At 39.2% G+C, this 24,962-nt stretch overlaps 1 protein-coding gene across 2 annotated transcripts in view; it reads right to left on the bottom strand.

Annotated features, from left to right (window-relative positions):
* HACD2 (3-hydroxyacyl-CoA dehydratase 2) overlaps nt 1–20,610 on the bottom strand; it is a 103,329-nt gene extending 82,719 nt beyond the window's left edge. Inside the window, exons 1-2 of one of the 2 annotated variants that reach the window (XM_058731159.1) lie at nt 20,396–20,610; nt 17,616–17,733 (exon numbers count right to left, since the gene is read on the bottom strand). In XM_058731159.1, coding sequence (XP_058587142.1) covers nt 17,616–17,733; nt 20,396–20,550 — 273 coding nt within the window. In that variant the 5' untranslated portion in view covers nt 20,551–20,610. The remainder of the gene's footprint in view (nt 1–17,615; nt 17,734–20,395) is intronic. The other variant, XM_058731158.1, reaches the window with a different exon arrangement.
* Between the last annotated feature and the right edge of the window lie 4,352 nt (nt 20,611–24,962).

Below are 24,962 nucleotides of genomic sequence, written 5' to 3'. Positions count from 1 at the left end.
TTTGAATTGTGTTTAAAATTAAGTTGCTATCAAATTAAAACAGGCTGCTATTTACACAGAATATTTTGTGTGAACCTCAAAGTAACAACAAGGAAAAAATTTAGAGTAAATATACAAAAGAAAATGAGAAAGGAATTTAAACCTAACACTAAAGAAAGCCATCACACCACAAGAAAAGAGAAAAAGAGAAGGAACAGAGAGGAATTACAAAGATAGCCAGAAAACAATTAACAAAATGGCAATAAGTTATTACTTATTAATAATTACTTTAAATATAAATGGACTAAATTCACCAATCTAAAGACACAGAATGGCTAAATATATAAAAAAATGAGACCCATCTATATGCTGCCTACGAGACTCACTTCAGAAATAAAGAAACAGAGTGAAAGGGAAGGGTTAGAAAAAGATATGCCATGCAAATGGAAATGAAAAGAAAGCTGGAATACCTATCCCCCTATCAGATAAAATGGACTTCAATACAAAGACTATAATAAAAGACAAAGAAGAGCATTATATAATGACACAGGAGTCAATCCAGCAAGAAAATATAACATTTATAAATACATATGCACCCAACATAGGACTGCCAAAACATATAAAACAAATATTAACAGACCTAAAGGGAGGACCTGAAATCATAAACACAGTAACAGTAGGAGATTTTAATACCCTACTTTCATCAATAGATAGATCATCCAGACAAAAAATCAATTAGGAAACACTAGCCTTAAACAACACATTAGACCTGATGGACTTAATAGATATATACAGAACATTCCATCCCAAAGCAGCAGAAAACACATTCTTCTCCATTGCACATGGAACATTCTCTAGGACAGATCACATGCTGGGCCAAAAAGCAAGTCTCGATAAAATGAAAAAGACTGACATCATATTATAACCATTTTTTCTGACCACAATGGTATGAAACTAGAAATTAATTACAAGGGAAAAAAAACCCACAAAAATATGGAGATTAAGCAGCATGCTCCTGAGCAGTCAATAGTTCATCCAAGAAACCGAAGGAGAAATAAAATACCTAGAGACAAATGAACACAAAAATCCACCACATCAAAATCTACGGGATGCAGCAGAAGTGGTTCTAAGAGGGAAGTTCAGAGCAAAACAGGACTACGTCAAGAAACAAAACACCTCAAATAAGCAATCTAACTTTGCACCTAAAGGAACTAGAAAAAGAAGAACAAACAAAGGCTCAAATTAGAAGGAAGAAAATAATAAGATCAGAGTGGAAATAAATGAAATAGAGATTCAAAGCATAATAAAAACAAAACAAAACAAAAAAACAATGAAAGCAAGAGCTGGCTCTTTGAAAAGAGAAAATCAACAAACCCTTAGCTAAACCAAGCAAGAAAAACAGAAGAGAGGGCTCAAATACATAAAATCAGAAATGAAAGAGAAGTTACAATTGAGACCAAGAAATAACAACCTAGAAGAAATGGGTAAATTCCTAGAAACATGTAATCTGCCAAGACTGAAACATGAAGAAACAGAAAATCAGAATAGATTGATAACTAGCAAGGAGACTGAAACAGTAATCAAAAACCTCCCAACAAACAAAAGTCCAGGACCAGGTGGCCTCACTGGCAAATTCTACCATTCAAAGAAGACTTAATACCTGTCCTTTTCAAACTCTTCCAAAAAACAGGAGAAAGAAAAGCTTCCAAATGTATTTTATGAGGCCAGCACCACCAACACCAAAATCAGACAAGGACATCACACACACAAAAGAAATTACCAGGCCAATATCCTTGATAAAAATAGATGTAAAATCCTCAACAAATTTTAGCAAGCTAAATCCAACAATGCATTAAAAGGATCATACACCATGATCCAATGAGATTTATTCTTGGGATGCAAGGATGGTTCAACAGCTGCAAATCAATATGATACATTACATCAACACAGTGAAAAATAAAAATCATATGATCATCTCAATAGATGCAAAAAAAAAAAAAAAGAGCACTCAACAAAATTCAACATCCATTTATGATAAAAACTCTCAACAAAGTAGGTACAGAGGGAATGTACCTCAACATAATAAAGGGCATAAATGACAATTCTACAGCTAACATATTTTTTTTTCTTGTATTCAGGAGTGAATAGTTGAAAGCTTTTCCTCTTAAATTTTTTTAATGTGTATTTATTTTTTGAGAGAGAGAGAGCAAGCACGAGCAGGGGAGGGGCAGAGAAAGAAGGAGACACAGAATCTGAAGCAGGCTCCAGACTCTGAGCTGTCAGCACAGAGCCCGATGTGGGGCTCAAACTCAAGAACTGCGAGATCATGACCCGAGCTGAAGTCGGATGCTTAACCAACTGAGCCACCCAGGCACCCCAAAAACTTTTCCTCTTAAGAACAGGAAAAAGACAAGAATGCTCACTCCCCCACAAAATAAAGAAATAAATGAGAAAAAAAAGGATAGGGGCACCTGGGTGGCGCAGTCGGTTAAGCGTCCGACTTCAGCCAGGTCACGATCTCGCGGTCCGTGAGTTCGAGCCCCGCGTCAGGCTCTGGGCTGATGGCTCGGAGCCTGGAGCCTGTTTCCGATTCTGTGTCTCCCTCTCTCTCTGACCCTCCCCCGTTCATGCTCTGTCTCTCTCTGTCCCAAAAATAAATAAAAAACGTTGAAAAAAAAATTAAAAAAAAAAAAAAAAAAAAAAGGATAAATCCACTTCATATTTATGCGAAGAATACAAAAACACTAATTCAAAAAGATACATGCACCCCTATGTTCACTGTAGCATTATTTATAATAGCCAAGATATGAAAACAACCTAAGTGTCCATTAACAGCTGAATGGATAAAGAAGATGTGGCATATTTATAAAATGGCATACTACTCAGCCATAAAAAAGAATGAATCTTGCCATTTGCTACAACATGGATAGACCTTGAGGGCATTATGCTCAACAAAATAAGTCAGATAGAGAAAGACAAATATCATATGATTTCACTCATATGTAAAAAACAACAAAACAAGTGAACAAAATAAAACAAAAACAGCTCACAGAGAACAGACTAATGGTTACCAGAGGGGAAGGGGGCTACGGGGTGGGTGAAAGGTGTGAAGGGGGTCAATGGTATGGTTGGGAACTAGACTTATGGTGACCACTTTGTAGTGTATACAGATATTGAATTGTAAAGCTATATACCTGAAACTTATATAATAATAAAAATGTAATCTGCACCCATCCATAATATTATTTAATGATCAAAGCTTTTCTGGATGATAAGACCTATCAGCTATTGTAGTACACTTTAGAATTCACATTTCTGTAGCAGTTTATTATTTGGTCCTAACAACAACCCTGGCAGATAGGACAGTTATCTCTACTTACAGATGAGAAAATCAAGGCTAAGAAAAGCTGTTCAAATTGCCCAAAGTAGTAACCAGGGTCCAGAATCTAGGCTCTATTTCTACTCTACTGATTTTTCTATCATATTATTTTATTGCACATTAGTTAGAAGATATCTGCTGAAGTTATAACTTGACAAGACTTAGCTCATCTAAAATATAAGACCATATACTCAAAAACTGTTATTTCACTAAATTGGGGTGGGGGGGAGTGAAGGAGGCTTGGATTAAAAAAAATCAAGCTTCACAAATTTGTTGATAATTGACAAGAAAAGCATTATTACACTGCAAATCTTATAATCTTTTTCAAAAGAAAACACTGCTAAGAATCTCAAATGTGTGAATATGACAAGATAAACTGGACCTCCTGCTGCAAAGTTGAGGAAAACTAAGATGTCTATAGATTTAAATGAGGAATGAAAGACATGAATAAAGAGCATGCTGAGACAAGACAAATGACAGTGCATAAATAGAAAACCTATCCACGTATGTGGTAAGGCACCCATCCAGGCAGCTGATTAACAATTGGACATTACAGCAAAGGATATACAGTTGATCCTTACACAACAATAGTTTGAACTGCATGGGTCCACTTACACTCAGATTTTTTTCAATAAACACATATTTTATATAGTGATTAAAAAGATAGAGGTTGCCAAATATCTAGAAGTGAAGAGAAGGTGGAAGAAACATATGGAGAAAGCTGGGACAGTAGGGCTCTCGCCTGCTCCTGGCACTCCTTACCATACCGCCCACGTTGGGGAAGCTGGGTTCATTGAAGTCTTCAACTGAGAGACGCAAAGGAACCAGCTCTGGGGAGGGATTCTCAACAAAGTGGCAGGGCCAGTCACTGGCCAGAGTGGTCCAAGGACCACAGAATGATAACCTGGAGTTCCAGAAGAACTCTGGGTGCAGGATAGCATCAGGCAGAAACCTAGGTTGCAGAGAGAAAAAGCAGGGAGGGGCGCTGTCCACGGTGCTGAAAACTCTCTAAGGCTGGGAACCAATACCCAAGGGGAACTGGCCTCTCTTGGCTTGCCAGCATTTCCCACAAGCAGAAACTGTATTAGAACTATGTAAAGGGGGGTCAGGCGAAGCAAGTGACCTACAGAGAAGGTCTAAAAGTGCTCTGCCTTTGCCAGTTCTCGGACTTCCCCTGAACTGTGCTTAGAATGAGGTTTCCTACATTCCTGGGAAGAGGAGCACAGAACGGGTATGACTCCAGGATCCAGCTTTGCTAACTTTGGGTGGGGATGAGGAGAGGTGTGGTGCCTCACTCTACTAATGTACTGTACAATAACTGCATTTTCTCTTCCTTATGATTTATCAACTGTTTATGTTATTGGTAAAGCTTCTGGCCAATAGTAGGCTATTAGGAGTTAAGTTTTTGGGGAGTCAAAAGTTATACATGGATTTTCAACTGCATAGGAGGTTGGTGCCCCAACCTCTGTGTTGTGTAAGCATCAACTGTAGAGTGCTTAAGGGCTATCACGTTTTCTTTGTGTGACAGAATACAAGTCTTAGTCCTAGTAGACTCTATCTCCCCTTTTTAATCACATATATTTTATAATACCTCTTCTATCCTGAAATGAAATTCACAGATGATATCATTTATCCACCCAAACATTTTTAAAAAGTACGATGTTCTAACTGATATGCAAAGATGAAATAGAAAGTAATTTACTTTTTAAAAAATGTATTTCAGTATACAAATGTTTGGGTACATAATGAAGCAGTCAGATGTATGAGACAATTTATGATAAATAAGTTTGGATTTAAAAATAAGAATATCAGGGGCACCTGGGTGGCTCAGTCGGTTAAGCATCTGACTTTGGCTCAGGTCATAATCTCCCAGTTCGTGGGTTCAAGCCCCACGTTGGGCTCTGTGCTGATGGCTCAGAGTGGAGCCTGCTTCGGATTCTGTGTCTACCTCTCTCTCTGCCCCTCCCCGGCTCATGCTCAGTCTCTCTCTATCTCTCAAAATAAATAAGTGTTTAAAAAATAAAATAAAAGTAAGAATATCAGAAAGCACTTTGAACTAGCACAGAACAATAAAAAAGCAGAGATACAGACCAACACTAGAATAAAAAATAGTATTAATATAGTAATGGACATAGAGAAGTAATCTTAACTGAAGTTAGAATATTCACCAAGATAAATAACAGCCAAAGTAAAAACATCAAAAGAAAAAAAAAGAAAGTACAGCATCATCACAAATGAGCCAGGTCTTATTCATTTGTAAATGTGGTGTCAAAATAACCCTCTAGGTTATGTCATGAGATAAGGTAGGAAGAAAGTATCACAGAAAGCCTATCCTTATGTCCACATTCTTTGAATGGTGCAACAAGGCAGAGATGGATTAGATAAAAACAAATAAACCAATAATGCAAAAGGCAATAAAGCAATTGTATAACAGATTGGATACTTTGAGGATATAACTGAAAAACTATGGTAATCCCCAAAAGACAATTAATAAGAAATATTAAAATAGTTATATTTTAAAAATCCAAGGAGATCCCTGTATTTCACGTACCTTCACTAACTTAATAACTGAAGTCTGAACAGGAATCTCAAATCCTGTTACATAATTTCAGTCCATTTCATTGCTTTTGCAATAACAACACTATCGCACTGAAAGCCTTTTCAACTAAATAAGCAAGTTGGAAATGGTGTTAATACTTACAGAGTACAATGGGCAGAGTGAACAAATTACTCTATTATTTTGTGATGATAGCTTTATTTCACTCAGGTTCACTTTTTGTATCAACTGTGGTAGACAAAATTCTAAAGATGATTCCCCATGATTCCTATTTGGTGGTTATCCAAACACTAATCTAGGTACTTTTACAAATGTAATTAAAGTCCCAAATCCATTGATTCTAAAATATGGAGATTATATGGATAGACCTGATCCAACAAAGTGAGCCCTTTAAAAGCAAAGCTGGTGGCAGAAGCAGGAAGTGACCTCCAGCTGACCTCCAGCTGACAGCAAGGGAAGCTGGATGCCAGACCTTCAACCACAAGAACTGGATTCTGCCAACAAGCTGAATGAGCTTATTAGCAGATTCTTCCCTAGATCCCAGAGATTAGAGCCAGCCTGACCCACACCTTAATTTAAGTCTTATGAGACTCTGTGTGGACAACCCAGCCAAGTCCAGCTTTTGGCTTACAGAACCATGAGTTAATAAATGAGTGTTATTTTAAAAGCAAGCTGCTAAGTTTATGAGATCTTTCTTTATTTTTTAAATGTTTATTTTTGAAAGAGAGAGAGAGAGAGAAAACGAGGAGGGGCAGAGAGAGAGAGGGAGGCAGAGGATCTGAAGCAGGCTCTGCGCTAACAGCAGAGAGCTTGATGTGGGGCTCAAACTCATAAACCGGGAGATCATGACCTGAGCCAAAGACAGACACTTAACTAACTGAGCCACCCAGGTGCCCATGAGATCTGGACTTTGAAGCAGCAATAGAAAATTAAGACAACGACCTTCTTCTAACTTAATAAGCTTTTTGCTTAATTTCTCATGAGGATATTTTAGTATCAATATGTACTACAAAACTATCAATTTATATTTACAGAGTGGTTAGCCTGGGGGATATACAAAAGTCAGGATAAATGCAAGAAAAATCTTTATGGAGTTGGACTCCCTCAGGTGTTGTAAAACATCTAGTCACAACTCTACTGACTATGGCAATCAAAATTTGCTCACAATAAAGTTTAGCAAATCTCAAGAGGAATCAGAACTGAGGCACCTTTGGAGACCTCAGCTGTAGCTCATAGATTTAATGGGACTAGGCTACAGTGGGCCCCAATATCTTTCAACTCAAAATTCCAAATTCTTGGGAGAAGAAAAATCTGGCGAGTGTAGTGTGGGCCAGGTGTATACCCCTGGATCAGCCAGTCATGGCCTGAGAGGCAGTAGAGATTTCATTGCTATCAAGAAACAGAGGTATAGCCATAGAACTGGGAGAATTTCCAGTGAGGACAAAATCTCCTGAGCAGGGCAGCTCCCCAAGAAATGTCTACCACATTCATGTTACTGTGGAGAGGTCCAGAACTAATCTGAGTTATGTTTACCAGTATCTGGTTAGTTTTGAAAATCATCATACCATATGTATGTATGATTCCATTTTCTTAAAACATTGATTCCATCCATTTTCTTCTTTATGCTTACCTGTTTTTTTTTTTTCTAAAATGAATATATAGAACTTATGACTAGAGGGAAACACCTTTTCATCTCTTCTGACTTCTATGAGAAGGGTTATCTCCCCAAATATTTCTGCTCTCTCTCCACCTGCTAATCACTTCACCCCAGGAAAGGAAGAATGACTCATCTGAGCAGTAAATTTGGGAAGAATAGGCGGGGAATGCTCGACTCAGCTCTACCCTGGGGTTTTCACAAAGAACTTCAAGTTCTCTATTTACTCCTCACCACCCAGGGCCGCTGCTGCCTAGGATAGGGTGGGTGGTGATCTAATTCTGGAGTTCAGTTAGCAAATCATTTAGCTTGCACACTAACACACAGCCTCCATCATAAAATCCATATTCTTCCCAATAGATCTACATGATCCTGATAGGGTCTTATAAAAGCTAAATGCTTTCTGGTATCAACAGGTGCAGCAGGAGACCCGGAGACTCTCAGCTTCCTCAGTATCTGCTTATGGGAATTGATTTTCTAATACACTTACAGTATATGTTTATTTTAGCAATTGTATGTTCACATTTCACTGTTTGAAATAGGACATCCTTGACTACAAATACTAGAAATTTGCCAAAAATTGACTACAACAATAAACAAATGCACTACATGCAGTAAGACAAGTTTACCTGTCTTACAGCTACTATCAGGCCTTTATTGCTAATAAAGTTTTTAGGATCCTGATTCAATTCCTTTGAGTTATTTCCCGATGTTCAGAACATAAGCAAGAAAAAGGGGGTATTTATTGGACTCCCTAAAAGACTCCAATCTAAACTTGTTTTCAAAACCCTTTTATGTCATTTTTAAAGGAGAAAACAGGTGAAATTTCCTTAATTACCATTATCTTCTCTTTGTCACTTAATTTTACCTTTCTTACTATACTAACCTCTATAATTTATCAATTCGTTACTTGCTTTCTTTTTTTTTTTTTTAAGAGCATGGAAGCAGGGGACAGAAAGTGAGAGGGGGACAGAGAATCGAAAGTGGAGTGGAGCTCAAACTCATGAATCGCAAGAGCATGACCTAAGCCAAAGTCAGATGCTCAACCAACTGGACTACCCAGGCACCCAATCTGTTTTATTTTTGTCATCTGATAATGAAATGCTGAAGCCTCACTGAACTTAAAACTGGGAAAACACTTAAGGTAAAGTCTCAGTACCCAAATTTCTTGTCTCCAGTGTTCTTTTACATATACCGTGACACTTCTTAAGTACAATTCTAATTTTACTTCTGTAACATTTCTGCCAGCTTTTCTATGATAATCATTTACCCATCAACTAATTCCACCAACATGTCTGCCATGTTCCTCCTGCATGACAAACTGTGAACTCTGCCAGTTTCCCTTTGGCTTCTGCTCTGCTATCAACTTTATCTTATGCTGTAACTGGGAGGTCCTGTTTTTCTTGTATGCTTGGTCACGGCAGGCTGGTTTGTCCTTCAATAAGCTTGTCTTTTATAGGCAACAGGTTGCTGAATTTTGTTTTTTAAAATGTTAACCATCACTATACCTTTTTATTTTGATAAAATTAATGAATCTATTTGTATACATAGTAGAAATGATACATTTGTGCTATACTTGGTTATCTTGTAGGTTTACTGTTATTGTTCCTTTTTTATTTTTTGTTCTTTTTTTTTTTTTGAGAGTAGGGGGAGAGGGAGAGAGAGAGAGAGAGAGAAAGAATCTTAAGCAGGCTCCACACCCAGCTTGAAGCCTAACAACCTTGAGATCATGACCTGAGCAGAAATCAAGAGTCAGGCACTCAATCAATTGAGCCCATCCAGGTGTCCCTTTCCTTTTTCTTTTTTAACAGCAGATGTAAAATTCTGTACATCATTTTAAGTCACAAGGTAATCTATCTAAGCTGCCTATTTTCTTCTTTTTTCACAAAATGTTTTAATCTTATTTTTCTCTGTTTCCTATTATATTGTATTACGTGTTACATTTATTTTTTATTTTTATTTATTTTTTTATTTTTGAAAGAGAGACAGTGAGCATGAGCAGGGAAGAGGAGCAGAGGGAACCTTAAGCAGGCTCCATGCTCAGCACAGGGCCCCATGTAGGGCTCAATCCCATGATGCTGGGGTCATGACCTGAGCCAAAATCAAGAGTCAGATGTTCAACTGACTGAGCTACCCAAGTGTCCCACATGTTATGTTTATTATACCTTCCCTTTTATTTCAAGAGTCACAGAAGTGATATATAAGCACACATTGAAGTATAGAGAGTAAAAAGGAGAAGTTCCCTTTTATTCTCCCCCAAATACCACACGCTTCCATGGGGATAAGCACCAGTAGCAGCTTCATACATACCCTCCCATACCTCTCCCATTATCTGCAATTTGCTTTTTTCCTATTTTTCCTAATCTAAACACATCAACATAGTCTAATAATTGTTCTTATTATTTTCACCTTATAAATTAGGAATTTAAATTCTGGAGTGACACAGAATTTACACTGTTAAGTTTGTCTCCCTTTGCTTCTTTACTCTCCTTCCTATTTCATTCTACTTGGGTCAGATATGAATTATCTTATCAAATGCCAAATGGACACCTTGCAATCCGGATCATGCTCTAAAGCTATGCTGTCCAGTGGAGTGGCCACTACCCACATGTGCCTATTGAAATTTAAACTAAAAATAAATAAAACTTAAAACTCAAGTTTCTCAGTCCCATCAGCCCCATTTCAAGGGCTCAACAGCCACATGTGATAGTGGCTGCTGTATCAAACTGCACAGATTCAGAACATTGCTACTCTAAAGACTTAGTTAATTTTATTTACATAAGAGCTAAATACCCTTTGATAAGGCTTTTCCAAAGTTTTATTCCTTTTTGTAGGTATTCTCAAATTGTCTCCATCTGTAGGAAATTGCAAGGTTACCCAGGAACCTAATGCTTTCTCCTAGCTTCATGTGAATTTTTTTATTTTTCAAAGTCTAGGGCCTTAGGCTGTTTTACTGTAACATTTTAAGATCTCTTTTCTGCTGGAAATTGCTAATCTTTGTTTTGAGTTTAAAAATTTAACAAATAGGTGCCTAAAAAGGGAAAGGATTTTTTTTCTTGAAAAACAGCTCCAATGTGGAACTCCAAATACTCTCAATAAGCATACTGAGTTGGTCTTTCAGTTTCAGAAAAGTTTTCTAGAATTTTTCCTGATTATGAGTTACATGTTCCAACCTTTTCTATTGTTGTTGTTCCAACCTTACTTTTTGAACAAGTTGTATACCCTCAATCCAGATACATCAGTTCTATTGCATTATTATTTGTCTGTTGAATTTCACTACTTTCTCATATATTTCGCTTTCCTATTGTTCAATCATTCACACATTAGCTAATCCACCAACACGTAGTATTTCTGATCTGCTTGGCACTACATATTTTATAATGTTCTTTTTTATATTTGAAATGGTGAATTCTGAACATTCTCAATGGCTTCTGCTCTGCAATCTATTTAATCTCAGCCTATAACTGGGAATTCTTGCCTTTTCTTGATCTTTAGTATCACCTACTTTCTCTGCACTATGGCCTCCTTCCTGCCCTGTACTGACACCACCTATATTTTTAGTTCACTTAAAAAAAATGTTCTGTCCATTCCTTTCTATAGCCATTAGCTGTCTCACCTGTTTGAATGTCGTATCAATTTTCTTCTATTTGCTTGAGTCATCAAGCAGGAAGGCCTGTGTGGGTGGGCTCCTGTTTCCCACAGGATCCCTCTTCCCTTCTAATGTTGTGACATTAATTACACCCAAGTTCCCTAGTTTACCTCTGGTTTTCAGTGTTTTTGAAGCTACTTTGTCTGAGGTTTGTTGTCATTTCTGTTTTTGTGAAATATCCCCACTATGACTGCTCTGTGAGCATTTCAGAGGTCTCTTTTATAGGTCTGTTTTCTCAAAACAAGTCTTCAGAATAAAGGTAGTCTAAAATGTACATTTAGCTTGTGTTTCAAAATTTCCTTTTTAAATTATTATTTGTGAGAAGTTAGCATGTTTTCACGAGGAGGAAAAATATTACAGATGGTGGTCATGTCCCCAGACAAGTACACAAAAGTAAACTTAACCAATGATGTTCCTGAAGCATACTACCATATTAATACTACCATATTAATAATGCCAAAGAGGGGCGGGCACCTGGGTGGCTCAATCGGTTAAGTGGCCAACTTTGGCTCAGGTCACCATCTCGCGGTTCCATGAATTCAAGCCCCATGTCAGGCTTTGTGCTGACAGCTCAGAGCCCGGAGCCTACTTCGGATTCTGTGTCTCCCTCTCTCTCTCTCTCTCTCAAAAATAAATAAACATTAAAAACATTTTTTTTTTTTTTTAAATAATGCCACAGAACGTAACCTCCAAGCATCCCTATGGGAAAAAAGTCATCTAGGGGAGCCTGGTGGCTCAGTTGGTCAAGCATTCAACTCCCGATTTCAGCTGAGGTCATGATCTCCCGTTTGTGGGATCAAGCCCCATATGAGCAGCATGGAGCCTGCTTGGGATTCTCTCTCTCTTCTCTCTCTGACCCTCTTCCCAGGCATGCACGTGCTCTCTTTCTCCCTCTCAAAGATAAATAAGTAAACATTAAAAAAAAAAGTCATCTACCATTTGAGGTAAACAGACAGAAAAACTAGCAGGAAGACAAGCTGGGAGCCCCCTTCTTATGGACACTACAAGTTCTTAACATTTTGCTTTATTTTAGAGAAATAATCAAAATCAGCTTCCTGAATATGTCATTAAAGGGTCTGAAGGCAGTTGAAAGATGAAGCACGATGAGTCAGAACAGATTACAGAGATGGGGCTTGGAAAATGGTAGTAGGGTAAGAAGACACAACAAAAACTATCCACTCTCCTCCACTGCTTCTCTGGAACTAGTTGTGCACTGCAGACTCAGCCCTAGACAAACTCTAAGAAAAGATCACAAGTGAGACTGGGGTGTTTTCTCTCTTTTTTTTTTTTTTTGTAGGTGAGGGGGTTCCAAACAATAGAAGGATCTGGAAGAGAATGGGAAGAAAAGGAATTCCTGTGGTCCAGTAGGCATTCCCAGCTGGACAGTGGTAGGTAAGTGATATATATAGTGATGTACATATGTTGATGATGCTCTATTTCAGTCTCAACAATTAATGTCTTTGCAGAGCCATTCTTAAACCACTGGAATCGCACTGCCAATCACTGAAGTATATCCAATCATGAGTATTTAAGTGTCTTTGCTATAATTATAGTCTTATGTTAACTGAATCCAAATTCTCTCAGAAATAATTTTAAACTGTCATAATATAACATCAATCTACTAAATTCTAACCTTTAACTCAACTCTAACAAAGGTGGAAAGGCAGTCTATCCTTATCAATAAATATCACAGATCAAAAACAGAAATGAAGAAAATTTACCCACAGCTTATTATAGATGAATTTTTAAAAAATTGATGCATAATTTACATACCACAAAATTCACCATTTAAAGTGTACAATTCAGCAGTTTTTAGTACATTTGCAAGGTTGTGCAACCATCACCACTAATTCCAGAATACTGTCATCACCTTAAGAAATCCTGTACCCATTAGCAGTCACTCCCTATTCTGTCCTCCCCACAGCCCCTGGCAACCACTAATCTACTTTCTGTCTCAATGGATTTGCCTCTCTGGACATTTCATATAAATAGAATCACATAATGTGTGGTGTTTTGTGTCTGGCTCCTTTCATATAGCATAATGTTTTCAAGATTCATATATGTCATAACATGTATCACCAATTCATTAATTTTATGGTATGGAAATTTGTTTACCCACGAATGACATTTTTAAAATACATTTTTCCTACATATGTTAATTAGCTCTCAGGATTACTCAAGATTCAGTTCAAGACACACTATATTCATTCACTGACCTCTTGGCTCACAAGATTATCAGTATATTTCATCTTCTGTCAATTTATAAATCATTTCAAACGTTATAATTTTGGTTGTACTGTGTTTCAGTGCCTTGGTAAATACTTACTGGGCTTTCCACCTCGTACCCTTTTTTCTAGAAATTAGCCCTTCCCTCCAACTTCTGTATGGTTAATATGACTAATTGCTCCTGTCTACCAGGTGACCAGGAATGAGAACCTGATTCAAGGTGGACAATTCAGGCCCTTCACTGGGAATGTGGAATTGGGAGTAGGTAGGATTCTATTTCCAATTAGTTGCTCCCTTGTTTGCAGGAGCAATAGTCTCAGAAGCTTTTGGCTATTACCATTATTTGCCATGTAGATTAAGAAACCAAGAAAATTAGTGTGCAAGATGGGAAGAAAGAATCAGAGACAATTAAAGTGAGAACAGCAGAGATAAGAGTGAAGCAAGAATCCCTGGGTTCCCTGAAGGGCTCTGGGTGCATCCTTGTCCTTGGATTCCATAGGACATCTTACAAACTTATAAAAAAGTCCCCTTACAGTTCAAGTTGGTTAAGGAGGTTTCTGTAATCTCCAGCCAAGAGCCCTAATATAATCATCTACCCAACAAGACTTTAAGCTCTCTATTAGTAAGGGCTCAACCTCCATGGCATACATTACAGCAACTCAAACACATACTTATTTAAATGATCACCTGTGGAATAACTTGCAAAAGTATCTATAAAATACACTCAAGACACTGTCCAACAAGCATGCAAAAAAATTAGGATTTGTGTTCATTTTATAAGAAAGATACATTATTGTATCACTGACTCAGTATATCTATACACCCATTTTGCAAGACATTATTTAATTTCTTCAGAAGCAAAATCGTTTACTTTATTATACTACTTCATCCCATTTGCACTTGCCTGGCATATGTTTTTAAACCTTTTGAAAAGCATAGTGTTACATTTTCCTAAAAAAATTTGAAGTTTGTTGCAAACAACAAGTAATCTCCGTTTGCTTTTTAAGCAAACTCCCACAAAATCTACTAACATTCAGCATGCAAATATACAAGTAACCTCATTTATAGTAGTATACATATACAATGATATATTATATATACATATTATATACATATATACATTTACGTATATTACATTACTCAGCCATAAAAAAGAAAGAGATCTTGCCATCTGCAACAACATGGATGATTTTAGAGAGTATTAGGCTAAGTGAAGTAAGTCAGGTAGAGAAAGACAAGTACCATATGATTTCACTCATATGTGGGATTTAAGAAACAAAACAAGCAAAGAAAAAAAAGACAACCCAAAAAACGGACTCTTAATTAGAGAGAACAAACTGATAGTTACCAAAGGGAAGGTGGGGGGGGGGGGGGGGAAGGGTGAAATAGGTGAAGGGTATTAAAAGTATACTTATCACGATGAGCACTAAGTAATGCACAGAATTGCTGAATTATTATATTGTACACCGAAACTAATACAACATTGTGTATTAATATACTAGAATTATAATTTAAAATAAGGCAAAAAATGCAGAAGAGATAGAGGAAAATAAAAGTCAAAGACACAGGATATTAGGAAATAAAAAAACCGCCAACAGACTCTTGAATATAGAGAACTGGTGGTTGCCGGAGGTTGGGGGGAGACGGGTGAAACAGATAAAGGAGATTAAGAGTACACTTATCTTGCACTAAGTACTGAGTAATGTATAGAACTGCTGAATCACTATATTTCACACCTGAAACTATTAACACTGCTAATTATCCTTCAATAAAACAAAATTATAATGACATTCAGCATACAGAGGTGTAAATGAGCAACCTCCCTGGGATCATTTTCTCCTTTTCTCCCCTTGCAAAAAAGATATATTGTCAAACACTAATAATTCCCATGAGGATAACTAATCTGTAATTCAACAACACTGTGCACACGTAATTATTCTAGGATGCAAGTGGAGTAGACATGAAATAGCCTTTCACCAACCACTCAGTAAATGCACTTTTCATAAGTCTGCTCTCTTGCCCCAGGCTGAGGGGTCTACTGCCGTGACTGACAACTACACAGCTAATTCCCTGCTATTCCTGGGAGCCCTCACTTCATTTTGCAAAATCCTTTCCCCAAAATTAAATCCAGGATTTGTCACCTAATTGGTTCTGAGTGAGGATAACAGAGATAAAACCAAAAATCCAAAATGTTTTCTTAAATCCCTGTTCAAAATTCTATAGGGATAAATGAGCTAATCCTTCAAAATGTAAGATTTGGTTCCTGAGTGGATTTTGTGTATAACATATTTAATGTCACTACCTTCCCTGAGACATACTGAAATTTTAAAAATTATACCTCTATTATTACAAAGTCTTACAGAGATAGAACCCCTTTAAATTAATGAAATATTCTTTTTTTTTTAATTTTTTTTTTAACGTTTTATTTATTTTTGAGACAGAGAGAGACAGAGCATGAACGGGGGAGGGGCAGAGGGAGAGGGAGACACGGAATCGGAAGCAGGCTCCAGGCTCTGAGCCATCAGCCCAGAGCCCGACGCAGGGCTCCAACTCACGGACTGCGAGATCGTGACCTGAGCCGAAGTCGGACGCCCAACCGACTGAGCCACCCAGGCGCCCCAATTAATGAAATATTCTAATTGGGCACACCTGCATACTGTGTCAAGCACTGGGGCAAGTTTCTCATGGTCCTGGCTCCAAACTTGCTTCTTTACAGCTTGAGAGAATTGTGCTGGCCAAAGCTCTGAGAGGCAAGGTAATACTTACTTTGGCTCTTTCCAAAAAAATTCAAAACTGGAAGTTTAACAAATGGCCCACACAAGGATTTGCTGAAGTTTCCTCAGACTCAAACTGTTAGGGCAGGAAGGGGCTTTGGAAATCGACTTTAACCTAGTTATTTCAAATGAGAAGAAGCTGTGGACAAGAAGTAAATGACTTGCTCAAAATCACAGAGTTAGTTGGTAAAACCAGCAGAGTTACAATACGGGTACTTGGATTCACAGCTGGAAAGCTCACTTTTTCATACCATCTGCCTAAAACATGTACATATGGACAGTATTGAAACCTCTGCTGAGAGGGAAAAAAAATGAAAACAACTTTCTGCTTTCAAATGTGAAGGTGGGAGCTTAAGGTGTTGCATGGCATTTCCTGGAGGTGAAAGGTAATAACCTTCCAAATGACATGATGGGCTTGTCCTGGAGGCTAAGTGAAATGAAACGGAATACCAGATCTTTGCTGCAACCATAATTAATTATGCGCCCAAAGCTACCCTATACCTCCTTTTCCATGAACAAAGCTTATAGTCCCTTTGGCCAGAAGGATGGGCTTATATCCTAGACCTGGCTAATCAACTAACTCACATCACAGGCAAGAGTGACTGGTCTAAGTAAGGTCAACCAGAACCCTTCCCTAGAACTTCTCCATGTGGAGAAAGCAGTCTACAGTAGGGGAGCCTTAGACCAACATTCAAAGAGAAACAGACATAAACACAGATGAGATGTGGAAAGAGTCTGACAAAGTCCAATCCAATCCTGGGGTCTCATAACTGAGCTGGTCCCTTTGATTCTGTAAGTTAACCCTTTATTTTTATCAACTATAAAGCCAGTAAATTCCTTTTTTGCTCAGAATAGTTTGCATTGAGTTTTTGTCACTCGCAACTCAAAAACTCTAACATATACTGAACACAGGAGACAGGACTAGATACGTGTTATTCTTCATACAGGGAAATTAATGAACATTTATTTTAAAAAAATTTTTTTGATGCATTTATATAGGCTCTACTGTTTCTTAGATCTACCATTCCTAACATCCTACACTTACCAGCTTTACTGTTTCCATCATAAGCTGGCTGCTGAGAGGATCTGAGTTTGCTAACACTTCCCTAGGATTTCCCTAGAATTAAAAACAATCCTCTTATAAGCTTGTTTCATTTGATTTCCAATAGAAGTTGGATGTAAAATATATTCCAGGTAATATAAATTCAATGAGAGTTTGCCTTATCCAGAATGTCACAAAGATAAATCTGGTCATCAACATTATAGTATGCTATGAGGCAAGTTCTCAAATTTAAAGGAAATCCAACAGAGTTATGGCTCCTTCAATATAATTCAGTAGCGTGTTTCTTATTTTATCACGATAGAAACCAGTAACAACAACAAACCTGAGTACCTACCTCCAATAAGGCTCCAGTTTGGAAGAATTTCAAAGGCTTTTCAATGGAATAATAAAGGCTATGATAGCTACCCTTAGCCAGGTATGCTCTGACCAGACCAACTGCTATAACAAGCCACCTGTGAAAAAGAGGGGAAAAAAAAGAGCCATTAGAGAAAAAAAAAAAAAAGTGGGGATCTGAGGTAATTGAAAATTTGGCAACAACAGATACTGCTAAAGGCGACCTGAAGAATCAGCATCCTGGATTTATCAACTATGGCCCTCAAATGCCAAGATGTAATGCACCACCACCAACACCCAACCAAGAGCGCTCTGCAAAAGCACAGTGGCACCTCACCCATCTGGAGCTCAGCTTTCTGGCAAACTTGCCTGTTGAGAACAAGGCCAAAATGAAGAGAATAAGCTAAATTGGTCCTTGAGCAGCTAAATTAAGTGCCAGAATGTCTAAGACAAGAGAAAAAAAAAAGCTGTTAAAGGAAAATTTTAAATGGCCTGTGCAGTCAGAGGGTCTGTAATAATAATAGGGAGGAGAAAAGAGGTTTTAAACTATTGTCACAAGTATCTCACAGAAACATACCTATACCCTATTCTTTTAAAATTGCAAATGAAATAAGAATAAAAGGTGGGTTTTTTAAAGAAAAAAGGATTTTTAGCTCAATTTCCCAAAATCAATTAATCCAGATCAATACAAAACACAAAACAGGGAAACACTTAGGCCTATCACTGGGAATGTTACATTTCTGTTGTGTCCTTCTCAAAAATGAATTTCTCAGGCCCTGTAGTTTTTTGTTAAGCTCCATAGTGAAACAAATGGACGTTTATTATTAAGGTATGTCTCCTTGAAAGCAACAATAGGTTTACCTAAATAATGTACAATCTCAACCAGGCAGTGGGATATATGATCTATGTTATTTCCAGAAACTATCATACAAAGACATCAAATAAGAATTTGTAAAAGAAATGAATTCTTGAATGGTGTAACTGTCTCAACATTAGCAGCCTACAAAAAAAAAAAAAAAAAAAAAGCCTACTTTATTCTCAAAATCCCAATTTCTCTTCTTGGCTTAAGACACCACTCCCTACTCTCTATCACCTAGGAATAAAGGCTTCTTTCCTTTTTCCCCAATGAACCTTAAAATCTCTTTCCAGTCCAATGCTTTCATTATTGCCCTTGCTGATAAGAATTTACATATAGATATAAATACACACACATTCCAGAATGTTCTTTTAAAAGTCACTCTGTGACGATTTATGCGATAAAGAAAACTTGCATCTGTAGTATTTCTTCACTGGCCTGTGAGTCAAGAGAAATAGGTTCTAGATATAGATCTCTGGCTAACAAGTTCCATGATCTCAAGCTAGTCAAGCAAGTCACCATCTCTTTGAAATTACATTTCAACACCAGCCATTTCTAATAAAACAATCAAGTCCACAAACCTCTCTCTATATATATTTGGGTGAAAAATGCAAGGTGCTGAAATGCTAACAAGACATTAGCATTTTTAAAAAAGGGTGTGTGTGTGTGTGTGTGTGTGTACATATTTGCTTGTATCAGCATGTGAAGATGTGAAAGCATCACAAAATTAGCTGCCTCCAGGGAGGGGATCTGGGTGGAAATGAAGGGTGAGAGGGAAGAGTTTCACTGTATGCTCTTAGGTAATATTTTGAATTACGCACCTGCCAATGTAGTACCTATTTTAAAAATAAATAAAACTAGATGTTCACCATAGAGTTCTTTAAACTTTTCTGCATCTTTAAGTATTTTCATAATAAAATGTTAGGGAAAATCTTTTATAAATGAATACGAATTAAAAACACGTAACAGGGGCGCCTGGCTGGCTGCTGGCAGAGCATGCGACTCTTGATCTTAGGGTTCTAAGTTTGAGCCCCACCACGTTGGGTGCAGATCACTTAAAAATAAAATCTTAAAAAACAACAACAACAACAAATAGTCTGATCCTGTGATCTTCCACACCAAAACTATGGGATCAAAGAATTGGAGGAACCTTGGAGCCCACCTAACCCAAATTCTTTAGTTTTACAGATGAAAAACAGAGGACAAGAAAAGCAAAGTGATTTATCCAAGGTCACATAGCTAGTTAGTGTCAGAACTAGAACTAAACCTGCTGAGGCAAGGGATAGGCTGAAATGAGGGAGAAACAAGAGAAGGTAAAACCAGTTTGGAGGGTCTGTTGCCCTCCTCCCCAATTCCTTCTTCCTTACCCCAATCCCTCCTAAAAAGTCTCAACTCATCTAAAGCACAGCTCTGCTCATGTCACTGGTCAAAAACTTTGAACGCTTTTCCACTGCCTTTCAGATTAAAGCTCAGTCTGGATTTTGAAAACAGCCGCCTAAATATATGGTCACTCTGCAGCCACAGCTCCCTCCACTCCCCTTGGGGGAAATGGCTCGCATTCGTGACTTGCCGCCAGAGCTCTCCTCCGCGCTGCAGGATGGCCGACCCCTGGCCAGCCCACCCGTCCTTCCAAAGGCCCTGGGGACCAGCCCCAGGGCGGCTTTCAAACCCGTACCCCCTTGGTGCCCGGGAACTCCAGCTCGGGCACACCCAGTCCCTGAGAACTTGCTCGGCCCCTCGCCCAGACGGGAGTTCCGGGCAGGCACCCGGGCCGGCTCAGCGCTCGGCTGCCCACAGTGCCCCGGAGCCCGGACCCAGACACCCACCGCCCGGGCTGCGCTTCGCGGGGGCCCGGAGGCCCCGCCGGCCGCAGAGCCCCCTCCCCGGCCAGGCTCGCTCCCCGCCTCCCCGAGCCCTGGCCTCACCCCGCCGTCATCACCACATTGTAGATGACCAGGTACGCCGTGGCCAGAGGCCCTGGGCCCTTCTTTTTCCGCGCGCCGCCAGCTTCGCCGGCTCCGGCCCGTCCCCCCCCACCCCCATTCCCCTTTGTCGCTGCAGTAGCCGCCGCTGCCGCCATGTCAAGGGCCCCGAGCACGCTCTCCCTGCGAGAACACCACCGCCCGGACTCTGCACTGAGAGGAGGCGGGGGGAGGGACGAGGGAGGGGCGGGGCCGAGACCGTGGGGCGGAGCCAGAGACAGCGCCCACGACGGCCGCCATCTTGGAAGAGGGCAAAGACACTCCTGGCACCCCCCCGCCCGTCACCTCCCTTCAGTCGCCAGCGCCATCTTTGATCACCGTAATCACCGCCTCTTTTTGCGCTGCCGGTTATAACCTCTGGAGCCATTTTGGGTTAGGTCAGTGTCGCCTATGGCCTCCCTTGCCAAGCCCGCAGTTTCTGCCATCTGGATGCTTCCTCGTCCCTATTCTCTCACCTATAACCTCTGCCTCCATGGTGGATCAAGAAAATGATGCTTTCTTTCTCCCTTCTCATCTTGCTTCTTCCAGTGGCTCTAGCGTCACCGCTATGCACGTGATCTAATAACCTGCCATTTTGTGTCAGGATAATACATACAAATATTGCTTCCCATCAACCCCAGGGACCAGTAGAGAAGAGCCTTTATGGCGAGTGCGCTCTGCTCTTTCCCCAGAAGCCAGCTTGAAGGTTCAGTCTCTGAAGGTTTCTGCCCTGGCTTTTAAATTTCAAGTTACTGGTACAGTGAAAGTCAACGAGAAGTGTCCCTTTTTTACTATCCGACTGAAGTCGCACGTGTGGCCAAGGATCCAGTGTCATTTGTGAGGGTCTGGAAGGTTCAAGTGCATCTTCCCACCCAAGCCATGTGTGCTCACCTGTCGCCAAGGCGGGACCACGACGAGGTGATTAGGCGGTCAGCTAAGGGTGAGGTGCGGAGTGGAGCGAGAAACTTTCCACCCACAGTGGTCAAGAACAGAAGGGTGTTGGCTTAGACAGAAAACCTGTCCGCTGAGGGAAACAGGGAAGGCTTATGGAAACTGCTTCAACCATCTGATCCCACTCGCTCATTCATGGCTTTTTTTATTTGTAAAAGGCTCCTACAGCTAATTTTCACACAAACATCTTAAATGAATTGGTGTGTCTGTGGCTCCATTCTAGCAAGTGGAGCGTCAGTGAGGTTGCATTGAGGGTTCATGGCACTAAATGAAAGAGATAAAGTCTTCTGTCTCCCAGAGACCATGTAGAAGGAGCTAGTGGAAAATAAATATTTATTAGTTGGTGAAAGGTGTTATCAGGAAGTTATTGCAGTAATCAGGGTCATAGTGATAATGGTTTAGGCTGGAGTGGTCGTGATTGAGATGATGAAAACTGAATTGAATTCTGGACATATTTTAAAAGACCTGATAAGATTTGTGTATATATTATATGTGGAATATAAAGTGAAGGAGATGTTGTGAGCACCTTGGAGGAACTGAGTTACAAAGGAAACTGTTATGAAGGCAGAAATCAGGAATTTTGTTTTTTATACATTGAATTTGAAATTTTTATTAGACATGCAAGTGGAGAGGTTAATTAATCAATTAGATTTAGATAGGTGCAGGCAGAGCTGTTCCTTTTGGAAGTTCCAAGGGAGAATCCATTGCTTACCTACTCCAGCTTCTAGAAGTGCTGGCATTCTTTGGCTGATAGTTGCATCACTTCAGTCTGTGCTTCTGTTACTGAATTTGCGCTCTCTCAATTTCCACTTGCTGTCTTATAACAAACAACCTTGGTTTTACATTGGGCTCTAGTGGATAATCTGGGAAAATTTCCCCATATCAAGATCCTTAACGTAGTCATACCTGCACAGCTTCTTTTGCTATATAAGTAACATCCTGGGGATTAGAATAGGGACCCATTTGGGGTGCCTGGGTGGCTCAGTCCATTAAGTGTCAGACTTGGGCTCATGTCATGATCTCACGGTTCGTGGGTCCAAGCCCTGCATCGGACTCTGTGCTGACAGCTCAGAGCCTGGAGCCTGCTTTAGATTCTATGTCTCACTCTCTCTCTCTGCCCTTTCCCTGCTTGCACTCTGTCTCTGTTTCAAAAATAAACATTAAAAAAAAAAAAAAGAGTAGGGCCCTATTTGGGGGGCCATTATACAGCCTACTACATTCCATTACCAAAAAAAAAAAAAAAAGACAAGAAAACCCCCAAAGACTGGAGAAAAATGACATTCTTTTTAAACCATTACTAAATATGCAGGAAAGTAAGGGATCTCCAAAGGGGGAGCTAGAAATGGGGAACGAGCTTCTGTTGGTAGTGGTTAAGAACAGGACATTGAAATTATAACAGTGATCAGTTAGCAAAAGCCAAAGCCAGGATTTCTCTGAGGGTAAACTCTAGTACCAGAGCTAAGATTGAGAGACTAATGATGGGAACTTTCTAGGGCCTCTCTTATAAGGGTGCTAATACCGCTCCTAATAACCCCCAAAGGCCCCACCTCAAAGTACCAGTGTGTTGGAGATCAGGATTTCAACATGTGAATTTTGGGGGGACACAAACGCTCAGATATAGGTGTTATTTTCCTTAGCAAAAGGGATTTTGCATGTGTGATTAAATCAAGGACCTTGAGATGTAGAGATTGGCCTGGGTTATCTGAGTGGGCTCAGTGTAATCACCAAGGGAGGCAGAAAAAGAATCAGAGTCAGATGGGGATGTAACTGTAGAAGAAAGGCAAAGAGAGATGTAATGTTTCTGGCTTTGAAGATGGAGGAAGGGGGCTTCTAGCATCTAGAAAACATAAGGAAATGGGTTCTCTGTCTAGCAAGAAACATAGTCCTGCCAACAACTGACTTCAGCCCAATGAGATCTGTTTTAGACTTCTGACCTACAGAATTATAAAATCATATGTTTGTATTGTGTTAAGGCACTAAGCTTGGGGAAATTTGTAATAGCAGCAATTGGAAACTAATACAGCAATTATATCTATATTGATATTAGTCAAAAGGCATTACTAGAGATAATCATGATAAAGGTTCAGTTCATAAGGAAAACATAACAATTTAAAATATGTGTACATAATTACATGGCCTCTGTGCTAATGTTCCAATTCTATGTAGAGAATAATAAAACATTGGGTGACATTAAGGAAGAACCAAAATAAGTGGGGACATTCTGAGTTGGTTACTGGACAGGGAACTAGTTCTGAACTCAGACTCAGCTGCTCGCCACTCAAAAATCAATACTTGAGACAAGTGATGGTGGGAGAGGAAAGGTTTCTTGACTCAGGAAGCCAGCAACTTGGGAAGATGGTGGACTAACATCTCAAAGACCATTATCACTGTCCACATGAAGTTGGAGGGTTTTAAAGGGGGAAGGCAGGAGAAAAGGGAGTGAGGCTATATGCAGGAGCAGCAAGTGCCCAGGCCGTTAGTCCTATGTTGACATGACACTGAACAGACTTGTTGGGATCATCAGCAGCTGTTTTCAGGTGTAGTCAGGCATTATCTTCTGGGAGATTTGGTCCTTCACTCCACAAGGCCAGTGGTCTGCAAATCCCAAGGAAAGTAATTTAGTTCTGCTATAGACCAAGGGACTTAGGTCAGCAAGCAAGAAGTACATAAGCTTGAAGCAAGTTAACCCTTAAGACTGGTTTGAATGCTGTTATAAGTCATAAATTGAAAGACCCAATATGGTAAAGATGACAGTTCTCCCTAAATTAATTTATAAGTTGCATGCAATCTCAGATCAAAATTTCATCAGGTGGTTTTGTTATTTGTTAATTTTTGTTTTTGTGGAATTGGATAGGGAAATTAAAATTTTACATAGAAATGTGAAGGTTGAAAAACTGTCAAGATATTGGGAGAATTTGATCTATATCAAGATTTATTATAAATTATAGTAAATAAGATAGTATGGTAGTGGCAAATGGATGGCAAATAGGCTGATGGAGTGGAATAGAGAGCCTACGAACAGACCCAAATATACATAGACACTTTGTGTATGACAGAGATGCTGTAGGGAAAAGATGGGTTTTTCTTTTGTTTTTCTTTCAACATTTTATTTAAATTCGAGTTAGTTAACATATAGTGTAGTATTGGTTTCAGGAGTAGAATTTAGGGACTCATCACTTAAATACAACACCCAGTGCTCATGCAACAAGTGCTCTCCTTAATGCCCATGACCCATTTAGCCTATGTCCCACCTGTCTCCCCTCCAGTAACCCTCAGGTTGTTCTCTGTAGTTGAGTCTCATATGGTTTGAAGATGGGCTTTTCAATAAGTGCTGCTGGAACAGTTGGATATCCACATGGGATATCCCTTTCTCACAGCAGAAGCAAAAATCATTTATAGGCTTAAATGTGAAAGACAATATTTAAAGCTTTTAGAAATTAATATAGGAGAATATCCTTATGACCTCAAAAGTAAAGAAGAATTTTAAAACAAGAAAGTACCAACTATAAATGATACTAGATTTGACTAGATTAAAATAAAGAGCTTTTATTCATCAAAAGATAGCATAAAACCAACAAAA

The sequence above is a fragment of the Neofelis nebulosa genome, chromosome 5 (assembly GCF_028018385.1).
Source record: "Neofelis nebulosa isolate mNeoNeb1 chromosome 5, mNeoNeb1.pri, whole genome shotgun sequence".
Lineage (NCBI taxonomy): Eukaryota > Metazoa > Chordata > Mammalia > Carnivora > Felidae > Neofelis > Neofelis nebulosa.
This window is presented reverse-complemented; position numbering and strand designations above follow the sequence as displayed.